Here is a 20988-nt window from a genome sequence, read left to right as displayed (position 1 = left end):
TAATCCTTTCGCTTTTTATTGCTCGTTGCGTCAAGATTAATTTATCGATGAGTACCTTTACCAGTGGCAAATATGGCATTGTTTAGTTTATCTAGCAGATAAATCGAAGTTAAAATTTAACTAGGAAAGCGAAAGAAGTATGTCAGGATCGTGGCACGTAGAGGTCCATAGTGTCTGCCTACCCGTCTTGGAGACAGGCGTGAGCATAACATGTATGTATGTATGTATGTAAAATTTAACTATTAATACTGTAGTTAGTCTTCAAAGACTTCCTGAACCTGAGAAAAAATATAAGAAAGATTTAATTGTGTTGCACACTCAGAAAAAAGCTATCTAAAATCTCTGCGACCCCGCTATTTATGCTGATTATTTTAGACAAGAAGTGAAATTACTTTCCCAGGCAATTTACCTCCACAGACAGACTGTGGGGTCACTCTATACTGATGTAAAACTAAGTTTCGAAGCGCTGCTACGCGAGCCACGACTATATCTCACTAGCTGTTCCCGATTTCGATTCGCCTTAAAAAGTTTTCCCGTGAGAATTCCGGGATAAAAAGTTGCCTATCGTCTTTCTCAGGCCATATGTATACCAAATTTCATTCAAATCCGTTCAGTAGTTTTGGCGTGAAAGAGTAACAGGGTTCTACCTTTTTTGGCCTAATCTCGTATTGCATAGTATTGTTTGGTCAAAGTCTCGTTTCGCCGAAAATCGTATGGCATAAATCTCGTTTAGTAAAAAGTTATTTCGCATAATCTTGTTTAGCATAATAATGGTATGGCCAAATCTTGAATAGCCTAATAATGCTATGGCATAGGTTATACAAAATAACAATATTCGTTTGTCTTTAACTTTGATGGAGCGTCTCCCTACATAGCGCAAACTGGTTCGCTGCGCTCCGCTTTGCTTTTGACGAACATGTGCACCTAACACGCTCCTCCTCGCTTTGCTCGTCGTCGCACCTATCTTTAGGTTTCGATCCCATGGGGGTTAATGCCGTTTGTAATAATAATTATAATGGTCATTCACTTTCGATATTTTTATCATTCAATATCGTGATTTTCGGGATGTAGCAGAAAAAAAACATAATTTGTACATTTACAACATTACTTATTATATTGTTTTTTAAGATTATATTAGGGGAAACAAGATTATAACTAAACGAACAATTTGAGCAAACGAGATTTAGATGTGTCAAGATTGTACCAAAAGAGTTTTAGGCGAAACGAGTCGTATGCCACATAAGTCTGGACAAAGTGATGATTTGACCAAAAAAGTTTAGACCTTCCGAGTTATGCGAAACGAGTTTTGGGCAATAAAGATTCGGTGAGATGAGGGGAACCCGAGTAACAGACAGACAGTTAGGATTGTATTAAACGTGCAGATTGCACGAGAGCTCTCGTTCGCTTGTTTTTCGTCAGTATAGAGTAACCCTCCAGATACCTAATCCTAAAGCGACAGTTCGCACGATCGAAATAACACAAAGGGGCGAGTCAGTCTTTCACTTTTAACCTCAAAACCGCCGCCATTTTCTAACCTCCATACTGTCATTTGGCCTTTTTGACATTTGGATCGGGACTCCGTTGGTATTTAGTTGGACTTGTTTTCTATTGAGTGCAGTTACTATGCTATTCTGATTTTAATTTGTAGGTAACCTACTCATAAAAGCATTCCACGCAGCTACTAAGAACTAGTAATCATCAGCTAGTAAGCACTTATAAATACGATCGAGTGACATCTTTAACTACTGCAAGGTCGTTTAAAAAATCACAAACCTACCAACATTTATTTATAGTGTGTGCCATTGACCTCCGCCAACATGTTTTACCTAACTGCTTACATTAATTAAGTACCTACTATATAATTTTAAATATTATTTTTTATCCTTATATTTGATCATTTGAGTGGTTGTCAAAATAATATCTTACTTAGTTCAATTCAATTTCTTAATGCAGGCCAAATGCATTAAGTTATATTATTATTAAAGAACAATAAGGAAAAATTGTTTATGTAGCCATCTTGAATAACAATGCATTTAAGTGGAAACGTTGCCGTTGGGTGGATTATAATAAAATTGTCGAGTCGTTTTTTGGATATTTTTTTGTTATATTTACTTATAGACCTTTTTTATTTTTTTCAAACACACACAATAATAGACTTCAAACTACTGTCCCTACCCAAAGTAAATTCCATTGAATCAAACGTAAATATATATTTTTTATACAAAATAAATTTGTTTCAAAAATCAAAGCAGTCGTAATCGGTAGACAGATAGGTACATACACTTTCATCGCACTATTAGGCTGTAAATGCGATCCACTTTCCAATTTCGACTTGTAGCCCCGGCTGCGGCTATGAAAGTCTGTTCTGCGCATAGACAGACTAGGCATATGCCCTACATTATTGTATATATATAGGATGTATGTATGTTTGTATGTATGTAAATAATGGTATGTAGGTATATTAGTTAGAATATGTAACTTATGTTAGTATTTATGTAGCTATAGTAGGTATGTATGGTTTATTTAGCTATATTATAAGTAGTTAGGTAGTAGGTACACCGCCCTCAAATTTTCTTTACTTTTATTTCTTTATGTTTAAGGTTACCTGTAAGAGATCGCTCTAAGCGATAAGGTCGCCTATTGTTCATTGTTCCTAGTTTATAAGTTCTCTTTTTTATATTTTAATTTGTGGTGTTCAATAAAGATATATTCTATTCTATTCTATTCTATTCTATTCTACATTATCCGTGCTTGTATACGCCCTTAACTTTCATAATAACTCAGAATAATAGCATCGCGCCTTGGTCTGATATTTTTTTGCATAGGAATTTGAAGGGTGTTGAGAAACGGGTAGGTATAGTGAGCCGAAAGCGGGTGGGTCACTTTTAAACTAGACTTTGAGATATTTTTTTTTTTTAAATCTATATTAAAAGTAACGTGATTAACAAAGTACCTATCTATTCTATTCTATTCTATTCTATTCTCTGTGGGGGTGTAAGTACCTGCACCTGGCTCTCTCGAGTGGAACCTTTGTGCATATCCCCTAGGTCTAAACTGCCTTCCTAAGCTTGGACCATTTCCCACCACGCTGGTCCACTGCGGGTTGGTGGGTTCACATATCTAGATGTGCTAAATCTATAGATATGCAGAATTCCTCACGATGTTTTCCTTCACCGTAAGACAAAGTACCTATAGAGAAGCTAAATTTAAGGGGATATGTTAAACAAATTAGTATAGCCACAGAATAATAACTAGTCACCAGTATATAACTTACATATTTCACAACTGGGTAGCAAGAGTAAGTAACAGGGCAGTTTACCTGAAAACAAAAGAAATATATAAATTAAATTAAAAATGAATATTATATTCGATAAAAAAAGTGATAAATTTATACATGGTATACATACAAGATAAATATTATGAAACTTTAAATTAACACGGAATAAAAACAGGTTACGGCGTCCATTAAAGTATGATTTAAACCATGTTTAAACCATTATCGATTGCTACGGTCCACCTTAAATTTTACATGCTAGTTTCATTTATTAGATAAGGAAATTGTACTGCGTATCAACTAAGAACCTTGGCTCTTGCATAATACCTACATACATTAAGCATAGTAAGGTGGGGTAAGGTCCACTGGTGGTGGTTACCACTTTACCAGCGTGACAAACTAGAGAATGAAGCTGCTTACAACGAATTTTTACACATTGATAGTCTTCCCCCGGTGACAGTCTTCCCCCGGTGACTGCCTTACCCCACCTTACTTTACCTTTATATATCAGACTGTACCTTTTTTTTCATTTTTATAACTGTCATTGTACTTAAAATATTATCCTGAGGGCCGGTATGTCAGATTGTAACTTAATACTTAAGATTTTTTTAAAGTATTTAAGCAAATATTAGTAAAATTTTATCCCGATTTAATAAAAAAATATTTTCACAAGAGTTGGTGAATATAAACAAATAATTATTAAGTACAAGTGTTTTAAAAAATCTCAATGCCAATTTCTCCATACTCCTGCCCGCTGGACTGACGACCTTAGGCGGGTGGCGGGTAGTGGTTGGATGAGGAAGGCCGAGGACCGAGTGTTGTGGCGCTCCTTGGGAGAGGCCTATGTCCGGCAGTGGATGATTATTGGCTGATGATGATGATGATTGTATTTAAAATATTATTATAAGGGCCGGTATGTCAGATTGTAAGTTAATACTTAAGAATAACTTTGTCATTGTAAGTATTTAAGTAAATATTTATAAGTAAAATTTAATCCCGATTAAAAAAATGATTTTCACAATAGTTGGTATAAAGTGTTTTTTTTAAATTTAATCATGAGCTATGTTTAGCTGCAGGATCATATCATGCATGTTAATTGTAATTAGTAGTACCTACCTACTCATAGATTTTGTTCGTTTATTACAGTGTTTTTCAACCTTTTTCATGACGCGACCCCCCTGGTATAAAAAAATATTTCGCGACCCCCTTGACCCTTTCGGTTTTTTATCATGTATGTATGTGTATGTTACAGTATTCCCAATATTCATTCCATACGACGTATTGATGGTCTCCATGATTAGGATTCAAAGTAGTACATACTTATCGGATTTAAAAACACATTATTTTAGAATTACACACTTAGAACTTACAACTAATGCCATTGCGACCCAGAATTTCTTTTTCGAAATTAGACTTATCTGACTTTTTTGAGCATTTCAATATCTTGAATAAAAGTTTTCAACGGTGAAATGAAAGTAAAAAGACAAACTACCTGGCTTTACAAAAAAATAAATACTTGTGGTCGTCGTCTTTGAACCGGGCAGGAATGCCTACCCACGCTACGTTTGCCTATTCGTGGTCTCCACTCGAGAACTCGTCTACCCCAACGGTTATCGTTTCTTCGGCAGATATGACCAGCCCACTGCCACTTCAGCTTGCATATTTTGACAGCTATGCCAGTAATCTTAATCCTCTGACTGACGGAAAACCTCATTTCCGATACGATTTATCAGAAAAACCCCAAGCATAGCTCTCTCCATAGCACGCTGAGCGACTTTAAATCGGTGGACTAGTCCTACTGTCAGTGCCCACGTCTCTGCACCATACGTCATCACTGGCAGGACGCACTGGTTGAAATCTTTAGTCTTCAGGCTCTGAGGGATGGCCAAGGAGACCTACACGTTGGGAAGCAGCATTTATGCCACTTCCATCATCCAGCTGAGTTCCTGCAGAGATTCTGCCATAATAACGATGTCGCCCGCGAAGCAGAGAGGTGTGTCATTTGTCATTTATACATATGCCAAGTCCGGCGACATCGTACAGACTCCTCAACTCCTCGATATATCGCGATTTGATTTGAAATCTCTGCAACGCTACCAAAATTTCCCATGTCTCGATGGAGTTGAAGGCGTTTTCTGTGTGGATGTGGTCTATTGTACTAAAACAGATCCATGAGATAATTTAATTAATAAAAAACAAGCTCAGCCTTCGCATTTAAGATTTATCTTTATTGTTTAATTTTATACTAAAGTTCCCAGTTTTTTCGCCCTTTGGCGACCCCCCTACAGAAGCTTCGCGACCCCCCAGGGGGTCGCGACCCACAGGTTGAAAAACACTGGTTTATTACATCACTAATACTTAGAAGTCAATGTTCGTACTTTTACCCAACCATTAGCATACAATGAGTAAAAGTGGTTCAATTTTGGTCTTAGCGCTCAATTTTACAGGCCATTACCCTAGTTTCGTTTAAAATAAATGTTTTGAAACCAAATTTCACCTTCGTAGAGTATAACTATCTATAGAGCTTCCACTATCTTATTGCATTTTTGACGTTTCCTTATGTCTGGTAAGTAAAGTTGGTTTCCTTTGCAGTCATCAAATATGTATGGGATTTCGAATGTCAAAAAACCAATAATATGATGAACAGTGAACTGGTAGTTAAGGCTTTCAGCATAAAGTCCACCTTTTGTACTCTCATAAGTATTCTATAGGTAATTTATGTGTGTATTATATCATAAATCGTAAAAATGACATAGGTAGTCAAGTGACCAATAAAATTTCTATGACAGAGCAAAATAAAAAAATAAAAAATAAAACAAAATTGGTTCGTAGCGTAGTACCTACCTTACAATCGTATATAAACTAACTCTCTTCCATCCAAATATGGTCTGGTAGAGATTGCTATAAGCAATAAGGCCGCCTCTTTGTACTGTTTTATTTTTAAGTTTTTGTTTTTGTAATTTTTGTTCTTGGTGTAATTAAAATTTATTGTATGTAGAACAAAAGCTGGGTAGGTACTTACTGAGTAAAAATTTAAGACCTAGATGACAATCTAGGTTACCAAGTAAAATACTTTCTAAGAAAATTAAAAATTTTGCACGCTCTACTATTATGCAGTAGGTAAGTACACTTGTCCAAAATAAATAATGCACATGCAGATCTTCACACCCGAATCATTAAATCGTAAGAGCCTTAAAAAAACACTTGCATTTTGCACCTTGTTTGAAAGAAATAGGAGTCAATATCATGTGTCACATAATTGAAAAAACCGATCTGTCAAAGATTTCTATGCGCATTATCAATTTTGGAGCACTGTACCGGTATGTAATAATTTGATTAATTTGTAAATGAAACTGTCAACAGGTCACTGACCCCGCCAACAGCTGTTTTGTGCGGACTGCGACTACGGACAGCAACGATGAGCAACGTAGGGTTGCCAAAAATACAGTTTTTTAAAATAGTTTTCATTCAGGGAGGACATAACACACTCACGAGCAATGAAAAAGTTCCAAAGAAAAGAAAAGCACCAAGTTATTTCTAAGCGCAAAAGGCTTAATGACACCGTCTGCAATATTGAAGTACATTTAAAAGCTCTCCTAAAAACGTAAACATTTTGTTCAAATTTCCTATGAAATGTATTTAAAAAATTTGTTCATTTTGTGTCGGAATTTTGTAAATGGAACTGTTTCTACTACTACTTACAAACTACACTTACAGTTATCAATACTAAATTACTAACTAAAACTTCCTTTATAAAAATCATATTTTCTTATATTGTAACCATTGTGGAAGAGCGGAGCCTCCTGATACAGGTATTGTTTACTTAAAAGGAGACTCCATTTACTTGTAAATGTTATGATTATTTTGTTAAAGGAAATAAATGATTTTGTATTGTATTGTATTGTTTCTTTGCACGTGAGCGTATAAGAAGAATTACTACTATCTGAATACCTACGCCAACAAAGATGTCTAGTAGAATACTTAGTAGGCTATCTCTAACTATGCTGATTACATCAGTTTTTTTTGTACATTTGGTAAACAAACATTTATTTTTGCAAAACATAATTAAAATTGCCATTGGTAACCCTGGTCGTTTGAATATTAGGCCACGCCACACACTTGGCTATACACAAGTGTGCGACCAATGCTTTACCTAGGTTAGTGGGTACCTTAAGTAAGTTAAGTAGATTCTATTGTGCTGATGATAAAGTGCTTTTACGGCTCTGTTGACTAGATTTATCTAGGTAGACGACCGAATGGCGTAGTGGTTAGTGACCCTGACTACTGAGCCGAGGGTCCCGGGACTCCCGGGTTCGATTCCCGGCTGGGGCAGATATTTGTTTAAAGACAGATATTTGTACTCGGGTCTTGGGTGTTGATATTTAGTATGTATCTATCTATGTATTTGTGTAGATATATCAGCTGTCCGACACCCATAACACAGGTTCTGCCTAGCTTGGGGTCGGATGGCCGTGTGTAAGATGTGCCCACTTATTAATTTTTTTTTTTATTTATCTACCTACTTACTGAGTTTGAATCGAGAGTCACATATTTTCCACTTATAATATTTAAAAAAAGTAGCTCATATTTTTATGTTTTAAAAAGCGGACTAAAGATAAAATTTAGGAAACAGATTTACTCTATTTAGTGTCTACACTGATGCATCGTACGCATGTACTCGACCCAATGGGAGATTTTCCTTGACAGTTTAAAAGTTCCAAAATAGTCCGATAGATGGCATCCGGCCTGTCGTTTTTTATGAACTGAATTCTTTTGAGGGAACGAAAGATGTCATAAATGGTATAAAGCTGTCTTAAACTAGTTAACACTTAATATTATGCATACATACACTTAATATTATAACAGCTAGTTATCGCATATGGTTGAATTCACATCCATTGGGTTTTTGTATTGGCTGAAAGGACTGGAATCCATGCCAGGTAGAAAAAAAATGCAGTGCAGTTGAGTATGAAGTTTTACTAACGCCATCTATAATCGGTTTTTGTCTATGGTTGAAAATCTCCCATTCTATCGATAATAAACCGAAAGTTGTACTCCGAATCGAACAACAGAATTGCAGCTACCCGCATATAGTGACTAATGTGTAAACAATAAACTTGAATGTCAAACGAAATCGCAATTCCACGGTCCGACCGCGAAGTGAAATGCTAGTTTTAGGTTATGTCCCACCGCGCGTGGCAACCCTAGCTACAGTCGTCGAAACATGTGGGGACATCTCACGGCTATCCGACCCCAAGCTAGGCAGAGCCTGTATTATGGGTATCGGACAGCTGATATATCTACACAAATACACAGATAGATAGATACTAAATATAAATATCAACACCCAAGACCCGAGTACAAATATTTGTCTTTAAACAAATATCTGCCCCAGCCGGGAATCGAACCCGGGACCTTCGGCATAGCAGTCAGGGCCACTAACCACTACGGAGTCTTGGATGCGCCCGTAAAATGGCAATAGGCCCGCCCCCTATTACATTGGGACTAACATAAACACTGGCAAAAAGTGGGTGCAGCATTGCACCTCTGCCTACCCCGCAAGGGAGTACAATTAGTACGAGGTGTGAGTGTTTATTGTTTTTTTGAGTATTATATTGTTTTTTCATAATTTTTTCTTGCCCACGAGTGTATTACCTGGCCTATATTCCTAATTACATTAACAGCTCACACTAAGCCACCGACAACGAAAAAAAACGAACGGCACAGAACAATTAAATAACACACACATTACGCAACGTCACAATGCCAGGGTTGCCAACACATTAAATTGGCACGAGGTACCTATATACTTTTAGGGCCATTTGCACCAACATATTAAATCTAGATTTAGTGTCAACTAAATCTCGATTTAGTGTCAAATTTTATATGGACTGACGTTTCTTAAATCGAGATTTGACACTAAAACTAAATTTAATATGTTTCTGAAAATGGCCCTTAATGTTATTATAGGTGGAAACTTTACTAGCATGGATGGATAGATATTTGATACTTTTTCAAGAGAAAAAACGGCTGGACCCATTTGACCAATTCTATATAGGTACCTATATAAAATTGGTCGGATTGAATTATATTTTGTTAATTATATTTTGTATTGGAATGAATTATATATTTTTTTATATTACTTACCTAAGTAATTAAAAAAATATATTATATATAAATTCATTAGTAAAAGGGTGTCACCCTGGATAAACAAAATAATAGATCGCATTAGGTTAGGATATGATATACTTAATGGAATTCTGGTGACAACCCTAATTATTGCCATAACGCGGTAACGCAACGCACTCAATGCAACGCAGAGTTACGCAAAATATCATACTGCGAGATTCAGACATAGATATATAGCGTGTCTACTTGTCTAGCCATAGAGTATAGGTAATTATTTACGTCTATGCTCGTCTATTGTAAATTATTTATTTTAAAAAAAATCTACCCTTAGATTAACAATGTACGAACATGATGATGATGATTATTGGTCCGACTGATTTCGGCCACGGCGACCACTTCGACCCATAGTCCTGTTGGCGCGCGTGCGCCCTAAGATGGTTTATATAGCCGATAGCTGTTCCCGCGCGCTTCGCTTCGCCTTAAAAAGTTTTCCCGTGGGAATTCCGGGATAAAAAGTAGCCTATGTTCTTTCCCAGGGTCTAGACCGTATGTATACCAAATTTCATTCAAATCCGTTCAGTAGTTTTGGCGTGAAAGAGTAACAGACAGACAGACAGACACAGTTACTTTCGCATTTATAATATTAGTTAGGATCTTTGCGGCGAACCCTCTCTTATAGTTGAGGTGGACAAGATGGTGTGTCACATACCTACAAAAACAGAGAGAAACGCATATTTTGTTTATTGTGAAACAGTTTTAAGTTCAAACTAATGACAACCATTGTACCAATGAATAAAGTCACGAAATAAATCTTCTAAGCAAACTGAAAATGCAAATACAGGGTGATGCAAAAAGGGTATACTAATTTATTTTGAAATTCTGATTTCAGTTTCGGGCTTAGATATATAACATGCTGCACATTGTGGTTTCGGCTTAGTATACCCTTTTTGCAACACCCTGTATAATCAAATTTTCAGTAAGCGAATCATCCGCCGTTTCATCATGAGACTGCACTTTAAATTAAGTACATAGTAACATTGAATTTATGTAAATATAACTGTAATACTTACGCTAAAAGTGCATAGTTTAGTGCATTAAATTTTATCACTAGCTACTTATAACATTGTATTTACTATATTTTATACTCATTACCTATGAAAAATATAAAACTAATGAGCGGAAAGAAAATATAAATGGGACATTTATAATTATAAATCACCAGCAATAATTATAAATTATAACCGTTAAGATAGGTCGCCAACGATTATAAAAAAAATAAGTCTATTTAACGCATTTAATTTGCAACTTAAGTAGTTTAAATTTCAGTAACAAATTTAGATTTTCCTAAGTTTGGTTTAGATAAGGTAGGTATTTGTAAAGTATACTTACTATATTGTTCTTAAAATACGACTTGTACACTAACACTCCATTTTATTAGTATATTGTTAATATAAGTAACAGACGACCGAATGGCGTAGTGGTTAGTGTCCTGACTACTGAGCCGAAGGTCCCGGGTTCGATTCCCGGCTGGGGCAGATATTTGTTTAAACACAGATATTTGTTCTCAGGTCTTGGATGTGCCCGTAAAATGGCAATAGGCCCGCCCCCTATTACATTGGGACTAACATAACACTCTGGCGAAAAGTGGGTGCAGCAATGCACCTCTGCCTACCCCGCAAGGGAGTACATTAGTACAAGGCGTGAGTGCGTGTGTGTGTGTGTATAAGTATAATGTTATGTTTTGTATATCTATCGGTGTCACACCATACAGCCATTATAGAACCAACCTAACTCTCTTATAGAACCTCTTGTGATGCAGAAACGACTGCATTCATATCTTAACCAACACTTTATCTTAGTCCTATATAAGACTGTTTGTTACGTAAAAAGGTGAGTTTTATAAACTATTTAATTTGGTAAACCCTGGCTTGTGTCATTATGAGGCAAACAGGAAACGAAGATTAGTGTGATGAATTAGGCAGGCTGGTAGGTTACTAGAAGAAGTCGCATTAAAGCAATAAGTTCGACTTTTTATAAGTAGGTACATATTGGTAGCTATACTGAATGCAGAAATTTTAAATCTTATTTTGACGATGTCAAACTAAAAAAAAAACCTAGCGAAAAATGATATTTACAGGAGCACTCATAGAGGCGATTTTTTATTAAAGAAATTAAGGTTTTGAAAGCTCTAAAATTAGAATTCCTAGCTTCAGAATCGACATCATTGGTGCTGCATTCCTGCCAATCAATTTGGTGTCAGTAAGTAATCATCATCATCATCATTAGCCTATAGCAGTCCACTGGTGGACGTAGGCCTCTCCCAAAGCACGCCACTGGATGCGATCTTTAGCTTTCCGCATCCAATCATAACCAGCCACCTTTCGCAAGTCGTCACCCCATCTAGCCGGAGGGCGTCCCACACTACGTAAGTAATGTTACCTACTAAATAAAACTTAATTCATAGTTGTTGTGTGTTATAAATAGTCGAGTAGCTATTTGATAAATAAATCATTGTTTAAATTAGACGACCGAATGACGTAGTGGTTAGTGACCCTGACTACTGAGCCGATGGTCCCGGGTTCGATTCCCGGCTGGGGCAGATATTTGTTTAAACACAGCTATTTGTTCTCGGGTCTTGGATGTGCGGGGGCACATTGTGACTAACATAACACTGGCGAAAAGTGGGTGCAGCAATGCACCTCTGCCTACCACGCAAGGGAGTACATTAGTACAAGGTGTGAGTGTTTATATTATATTATATATAAATAAATCATTGTTTAAATAAGTATACGTCAAATATCCGCATCAACATACCGATATTAACTTAAAAAATCATTAGGTAATAACAATGTTAGTAGACTTCTGTTAATGGCAATGACTAATATTCCATTCTGAGAAACAGTAAATAAAAAATGAAATGTTATTAATGTCTTGTAAGATTCATTATTATTTTCAAACTTCATAACAATTTTGTAAAGTTGCAAGGATGTTTCAAAACTGAATAAATTAGCGCCTTCATAAATTGTTTGCTTGAAACCAGTTTTTTTTTCAAGTACCTTCAACTGACCTCACCTGCTGGCTGCGTCCTAGACCTTAGAAGAATCTCCGGCAGAGCGTAACTAAAATCAACGTTAAGTTAAACACGGTACCTAGGTACATACCTAGTAAACACCAATGTTCTTTAAACATGACCTAGATTAGGACTGTTGGATATCATTGAAGTAGGTAGGTACACTCATGACGACACCATCAAATGGAACCAATTTTTTCAAAGATTTAATTTAAAATTTGAACACAATATTTACTTTTTTAGCTGGTAATATTCTGATATTTCTAATGCGCTGATAAATGTAGGGTAACGTAACGTACCTAGGGACACTTTCGACTACCCCAACTTTGAATGAAGATATCGCAGCGTACAATTAAGATATTAATGTGAAGTTTACTTTATTCGGTAGGATATATAATCTATTATCACTAGTATTTGTGCTGGAGCTTTGGTGTGGCCAGATTTTTTTAAATTAAGATAAAAGTAAAAATGCTTATTTTGGCCCAAGGTACGTTACACGTTTGTACCTTGGGACACTTCTAGGTGTACTTTGGGACAAATTGATCTATTAAATTTTTGTTACAAAAAGTCTTGTAATCATCGTTATTTTATAACTACATTGACATCAAATTATTATTACTTTTTAACGAAATTATATTTTGCGATTATGTATGAATATTATGTTACAAATTGGAACATTCACTATATAGGAATATTTTCTCCTTCTTTTACTTTATCTACTGCTTGTTTCAAACGATCCAGACTTACTACAACTCTCTTCTTTTCAGTTTTACTCTGCCACTAATAAGAACAGAGATTTATGGCGTTATTTAGAAGTTAACAATCTCCATAGTACAACACCATAGGATAATGTGTCCTAAGGTACAAACATTAATCGTGTCTCAAGGTACAAAAAAAGCAATATTTAACAAAAAAATCAATATCTTTATTTTTATGCTAGGAATCTCTCAAATAATTGCCGTGTCATAAAATTAAATAACTGAAAATATACAAGTGACATCCATGTCTCTATTTTGAGCATGCCGCAATGAGATAGAGCAACTCAAAAAACTATACAAAAGCTACTTTTGACTCCAAAAAACTTCATATTGTCTTCACCACACACTCGATGCCGGTATGATCACGAGACTCACTAGTTTTGCCAATCGAGTAAAATACTATGCCCAGGGTAGAATATTAATGTGTTTATTTAGCCGGTCTTTAAAATACAATCAATGTCCCGAGGTACAAGCGTCCCAAGGTACGTTACGTTACCCTACTTATTTCCATATTGCAGACGGCGGCGGCGGCGTCATTAAGCTAGCCTTTTCCGTTTAGAGGAGTCATTTTGTGCTATATACATATACTAGCTGTTCCCGCGCGCTTCGCTTCGCCTTAAAAAGTTTTCCCGTGGGAATTCCGGGATAAAAAGTAGCCTATGTTCTTTCCCAAGGTCTAGACTGTATGTGTACCAAATTTCATTCAAATCCGTTCAGTAGTTTTGGCGTGAAAGAGTAACAGACAGACAGACAGACAGACAGACACAGCTACTTTCGCATTTATAATATTAGTAAGGAAGTAAGGATTGTCACGGGAACTTTTTCTTTGCTCGCGAGTGCATTTTGATCTGTTGTAGGTACACTGCTGTAGAGGTTGGTAACCACACAATCTGTTCACTATTATTCAAGAAAATATCTTAATTAACCTTGCAGTCAATACTACTCAATACCTTCATAGTGTATTTGCAATCTTAGTATATCCAAAGTCTTTGAAAAAATTTTTAGTAAAGCACCTTCCTGGAGCAAAAAACCCGTTTTAGACGATTCCTACGGCAAAACCGACAGTCACTGCGTAATTAGCTGAAGCGCTGCGAAGGTTACTGCAATTTCACACAAAAAGACCACCAACCTTGAATTAGATTTCAGCTTTGTACCATTCGCGCCGAATTCGATTTCGCTGCCGCCAAAACTAGTGACCAGAGGCACGTCACCCTCCGCAATCATTTTGAAAATGGAACTCTAGCACTGGCACTCACAGAGAAAAAGAAAATAGAAAAATTCCCGCTCAAAATACGACGCGAAACGTCAAATAGACGTCAGTAATGTTCGTATTGTAATGCTAATTTGCAGTTTTGGCACACAAGCAGCTCGGAGGACCGCTATGCACTGACTGAGTGTGTGGATGATTATTTTTATTGATGTAGATTTAAATGATGAGTCCGTGTCGGCTCCAGGCCCGATAACAGCGTGTGGCGGACGCTGGACTCTTTGTGTTGGTCATTGATAATTGGACGGTGTCATGCAGGATGGGGACAATGCACAAATAGAGTTTTTTTTGTGCTATTTTTAGTTAAATAGGCATTTAAGTTCTAATAGTTTTGATTGAAGATTTATGGAGATTTTCCGACTCAGAAGCTTCTTTATTAAGCATTTTGAAATGATCTTGTATAGAGGTAGGTATATCTAGCTGGAAACTTAAATCTAAGTCTGTCAGTAACAATAATAAAATAATGCAAAGATACAAAGTTCATTCCTTCAACTCTTAGTTTAATAAATCAATAGTCATCTGCGTCCAAAATAGAATCTTACGCATTAAATTGTTTGGCATATGAGTGCATCCATGTGGCGCCTGTGTACGACGCAAAATGATTACGAAGACCGAATGGTGCAGTGGTTAGTGACCCTCATTGCTATGTCTAAGGTCCAGGGTTCGATTCCCGGATGGGACAGACATTTGTTAAAAGACTAATATTTGTAGACGGGTCTTGGGTGTTAATATGTATCTACTATTGATCTATGTATATTTAGAATCAGCTGTACGATACCCTTATTAGGCTTTGCCTAGCTCGGATTCGGATGACCGTGTGTGAGATGTCCCCACATATAACGTAAACCTTCATAACGGTAACAAACTATACTCAGCTCCAGTGTACTGTATTTTTATCTTAGCCTATTTGCATACTAACCTCTCGCATAACACCGTCCGTGCATAGGGTAACTGGACCAGACCTCGCCCGCGTCACTTCCGACACAGTCAGTACCATTCCGTGTCAGCCGGACCACAGAGTACCTAGCTACTCTGTGGCTTTCCCATGCGCGCGCTATTTTCGTCCCTAATCTGTGTCTCGTGACTATTTGAGTATTTGAATCCAGGGGCATTGGATCATTGTGATCGATGCCATGGTCGTTAAGCTTAGGGCTGGTTTTTCAATGGTTTTTAAAGTAATCTCTGAGTCATAATTCTATTACTGAAAAAAATATGGGAATGATTGTGTGAGCACAGCAACAAATTAATTCCTAGGATAACAACATTACTATACCTACTACTACTTATTCAAAAAATACTTCTTAGATCGGAAGATAAACATTGAACACACACACACGATTCTTATGTAGTTGTTATCGATACCGATACAATATATTGAAAATTAAAATAGGTAATAGTTACCTTCAGGGTTGACGATAAGTCCGCCTTTGTATACTAGTGTAGTTTAAACCTCTCCATCTTTTCACTATACCATAAAACGTATACAGTAAAGCGTTTAAATAAATAGATTTCATAAAAACATAAATACATGACGACCGAATGGCGTAGTGGTTAGTGACCCTGACTACTGAGCCGATGGTCCCGGGTTCGATTCCCGGCCGGGGCAGATATTTGTTTAAACACAGATATTTGTTCTCGGGTCTTGGATGTGCCCGTAAAATGGCAATAGGCCTGCCCCCTATTACATTGGGACTAACATAACACTCTGGCGCCTCTGCCTACCCCGCAAGGGAGTACATTAGTACAGGGGGTGAGTGCGTGTTTTTTTTTTTTTTATAAATACATGAAACGCGATATAGTGCACAACGCATTAAATTTGGTGTCAATAGGTAATCAGAGATAACAGTTCGCGTAAAGTTGTTGTTTTTTTACAATTCCCAATACGCCTACTACTTGATTTGTGTTCCTAGTATTTAATCAAAACATCCATTATCTGCCTGTGGTTATGACAAATATTTTTATTTATTTTAGTAAGTATAAATATTTTTTGTGGGAAATTGCGGAATACAACAAAACATCAGGAAAAAACGTCGTATGTTGTGTGGGCGATATACACTCGATGCATCCGATTTGTCCATTTATTATGGTTATGATCATTCATCATCATTTCCGGACATAAGTAGATACCTAAAGTCCAGAAGTCAACCTTAGAAATATAAAGAACCACCAAAAAAATCCTAACTAATATTATAAATGCGAAAGTAACCGTGTCTGTCTGTTACTCTTTCACGCCAAAACTACTGAACGGATTTCAATGAAATAAAAAGAACATAGGCTACTTTTTATCCCGGAATTCCCACAGAAAAAACTTTTTGAGGCGAAGCGAAGCTCGAGGGAACAGCTAGTATTTCATTAAAAAAAACTGAATAGATACAGAGTGTTATAACGGGTGTATAGTAGGGCTATTAATAATCTATACCTTATCTATACTTACTACGTCATTATAACTGGCCGATAAGACGAAATCTAAAGAAGGTGCATATTAAAAAAGAAAACGTAATTATTGCAGCCAATCAGTGGTCGCCATAATTGGCGCGAAAATTTCAGCGTACGTGATTGGCGAACCGTAACTGACAATGGATACTTGGATAGCCATTGGCCGAATAGGGCAGCTTTCTCAAATCACTTTCGCCGTTTTGATTTCTATTTGATGTTTGAATTTTATATCGGCTAATATCTTTGTGTTTGTGCTATTTAGTGGTAATTTTATTGGGTGAGCTAACGATTATTGTTGTGTTGTAAACGGAATAGAATATAGTAGAAAAAGTTTATAATCTTATAGGTTCACATCACACACAAAAAAGTAAAAAGAACATACTTAAATAAGTATGTTTAAAAAAATCTACGTAACACTTGAGTTTACAAAAAGTTACGATTTTAGTTGGTAATATAATATCCTGATGCGCTGTTAACTATACTTGACGTGTATAAATTCTTATTTTAATATTATTTTATGTAACCAGTAAAGCCATACGATAAATAAATAACTATACTTCAATGTCTCAGAAGGCGTCATTCAGCTAGCCTTTTCCATTTTAAGTGTAATTTGGTTCTTTTCTCACTGGAACTATTTCATTGTTCGCGATTCGCGAGTGTAACATACATCCCTAGATCTGTGTCTTCACAGACAATGACTACAAAAGTAACGGTTTATTCTGTGCGACAGTTTAACTGGAGCGTATATAGTGACGACGTATTCTATTCTATTCTATTCTCTGTGGGGGTGTAAGTACCTGCACCGGGCTCTCTCGAATGGAACCTTTGTGCATATCCCCAAGGTCTAAACTGCCTTCCTAAGCTTGGACCATTTCCCCACCACGCTGGTCCACTGCGGGTTGGTGGGTTCACGTAGTGTAGTTAGTGACGACGTAATGACGAAGTGGTTAGTAACGCTGACTCTTGTGCCGAAGGTCCCGGGTTCGAATTTAGGCTGAGGCTAATATAAAATTTTGTTCAAAGACAAAATATACAGGGTGATGCTTTCGTAGGTGCATATCCGGAAGTATGTTACAGAGCTCTTCATTCTGAACAACTTTTGTTATACTTAATGGAAAAGAAAGTTTTTTAAGTATATAAAATGTCAAAGTCAAAGTCAAAATTTTTTATTCATCGTACAAATATAAAATTTTCTGATGAACGTCAATTTTTACAAATTACTCTCCGTTCGGATAAGGGGGGGGGGGGGGGCAAATGACCTTGGGATATAACGAAAAAAAAAAATGTTTCCCCATACAAGAATTGGTTGTTTACGTGACACTGTGTATGGGGAGTCGATATTTTTTTCGAGAATATCCCAAGGTCATTATAACAAAAGTTGTTCAGTATGAAGAGATCTGTATACTTCCGGATATGCACCTACGAAAGACTCACCCTGTATTTTGCTCTCGAATTGTAAGGGTGGGTTGCACCATTTAACTCTAACTATTACAAACGTCAAATCCCTTGACGAGAGAGATCAATCTTCAAGAGATTTGACGTTTGTAATAGTTAAAGTTAAATGGTGCAACCCACCCTTAGGGCCAGTTTTTTGATCCCTAGTTAACTCAACCATTGGTCAAAAATGCCTACCATTAATTAAAAACCAACGAAATTCGTATGCAGCTGTCATGCTTGATACGTGACTTGACTAATGGTTAAAGTTGACCACGGATCAAAAAACTCGGCCTTAGTGTTAAATGTTTGTGTGTCTACAACCTGTCTGTCAAAAGTGGAGACTGCGGCAAAATCCCTCCAATCTTGGGGGAGACCACCTATCGGTTACGCACCTATTGTTACGTATATTCTTATTAAATTAAAACACTTTGACACGATGATAACATTCTCCCACTAATGTCACGTTTTCCGTTCAAAATCAAGGCTTCGTTGCATAACGAATAGGGCATGCAATACCGGTAATATTTTCAATACCGGTATTGAGTTCCGGTATTAGAACTCAATACCGGGATCCCGGTATTAATACCGGTATTAGACTTCCTTGTTATAAATGGCATATATTTTGTTTAAAGGTCTTATAGGGCAAAATACAACAAGAAAAAGCAATCAAATTCTGTATTATGTAATATTTTTTATTATCTGTAAGCAGATAATAGTAGAAATCATGATTATTATCAGCTCAGTTTCATTCGTTATTGAAACTGAGCTGATAATAATCATGATTTCTACTATTATCTGCTTACAGATAATAAGAAATAGTTCTCACTCCACCTGACAACTAATCTAACTTGCTAAGTTCCAATTTCTCCATAGTGGGTTAGAGCATAACCAGGGATTATTGTTTGACTTTTGACACATCTGTCATCTGTCAATTAATATGGAGATGACGTACGATTTAACCGACTATTGTGAAATTGGAGCTAATCCTTTCAATACGATCTTAGATTAACAATATACGAACAAGATGGTATGTCATATACAGGGTGTTGCAAAAAGGGTACACTAAGCCATAAGAGAGTGACCAGAAGGTCATTTCTGAACAACTTTTGCTTTACGAGTTTTGGAAACTCGCGAAAAAAAAAAACGTTCTCCATAGTAAAAAGTCACGTGACCAAAAAAGTTTCTATGGTAAAGGAATTTTTATTTTCGTGAATTTCCAAAACTGGTTGAACAGAAGTTGTTCAGAATCAGAATAGCCCCCCCCTGAGTCACCCCCTTTCGGCTTAGTACACCCATTTTGCAACACCCGGTAGTTACAAAAAAACAAACTATCCGAATTTTTTGTTTACTGTCAAACCATTTTAAGTTCGACCTACTTATTTATCCCATTCCACTGGTAAAGACATCTGATACAAACAAAACTATACTTATTCGAATGTAATAAGGGTGCTGTCAGATGTGTTTCTCCGTGGAATGGGATATAATGACAAACTTCGCTTCGCTTCGCCTTAAAAAGTTTTCCCGTGGGAATTCCGGGATCAAAAGTAGCCTATGTTCTTTCTCAGGGTCTAGAGTCTAGACCGTATGTATACCAAATTTCACTCAAATCCGTTCAGTAGTTTTGGCGTGAAAGAGTAACATACAGACAGACAGACACAGTTACTTTCGCATTTATAATATTAGTTAGGATAATTATATTATTAGTTTAATGTGATAGAAGAAGAAACATATAAATAAATAAATCTCAGTATTTGGATCAGTAACTCATTAACTGTAAGCGAACGCTGCCGATGTATGTGACATAGTGTTTCTTGCCACATTGCGATATAATAACTCTAGCCAAGGTAGGTAAATTTGTCCCACGGTAGCTCAAGGTATGTACAACCGTCATTATGTCCTAGACTTAATTTGTTCTCGTTCCAAATTGAAATTAAGCGTGGGACGCCCTGAGGCACGCTCGAATAGGTAGCCGTTTTGAATTACCTAAGTATTTCAACCAAAAATCGATATCGGCATTTCTAATAACAGAGCCTCTAGGCTAGGGGTTTTGCTAATTACGAAAACGGAGAAAGTTTAAGTCATCTGCAAACATTATCTGTCAAAATTTTCATGATAGTTTTTGCTAGCGCAAGTTTATAAGCGAGAAAACGTTTTTTTTTAAATAGTTTTCGACAAACTATCAACCTGTACCACCAACATCAACACTCTAAACCATTAAACTTTTTGTAATATATAAAATAGCTGTCCCCACGAGCTTCGCTTCGCCTTAAAAAGTTTTCCCGTGGGAATTCCGGGATAGAAAGTAGCCAATGTTCTTTCTCAGGGTCTAGACCATATGTATACAAAATTTCTAAATTAGTTTTGGGTGAAAGAGTAACAGACAGACAGACAGACACAGTTACTTTCGCATTTATAATATTAGTTAGGATAAGTAGGTATAATGTTTTTAGTAGACTGTAATACAAAGAAATAGACGTATTTTTGATGAGCCGGTATTTTACCACCTAAGTACCGTTAGATATTTTACTAACATATTTACTGGGTAGTAATGATAAAGTACCACGTATATATCCGTAAGTACCAAGTATTAGTACAACATCACGACAACACCATTAAA

At 36.5% G+C, this 20988-nt stretch overlaps 1 protein-coding gene across 4 annotated transcripts in view; it reads right to left on the bottom strand.

Moving 5' to 3' along the window:
* The window catches only part of LOC105388771 (PTB domain-containing adapter protein ced-6), a 54496-nt gene that overhangs the window by 31705 nt on the left and 1803 nt on the right, over positions 1-20988 (bottom strand). Inside the window, exons 1-2 of one of the 4 annotated variants that reach the window (XM_038111816.2) lie at positions 14361-14749; positions 3275-3319 (exon numbers count right to left, since the gene is read on the bottom strand). The exons of 1 other annotated variant lie outside the window; for it this stretch is intronic. Coding sequence is in view for 1 of the 3 variants with exons in the window: in XM_038111795.2 (XP_037967723.2) it covers positions 14361-14455 (95 nt within the window). In the remaining 2 variants the exon portion in view is untranslated. Of the gene's footprint in view, positions 1-3274; positions 3320-14360; positions 14750-20988 lie in introns of those variants that run through there. 2 more of the 4 variants (XM_038111813.2, XM_038111795.2) reach the window with 2 other exon arrangements.

This window comes from Plutella xylostella, chromosome 2, assembly GCF_932276165.1.
Source record: "Plutella xylostella chromosome 2, ilPluXylo3.1, whole genome shotgun sequence".
Taxonomy (NCBI): Eukaryota; Metazoa; Arthropoda; class Insecta; order Lepidoptera; family Plutellidae; genus Plutella; species Plutella xylostella.
The sequence above is the reverse complement of the archived record's forward strand: the minus strand, read 5'-3'. Positions and strand labels throughout refer to the sequence as shown.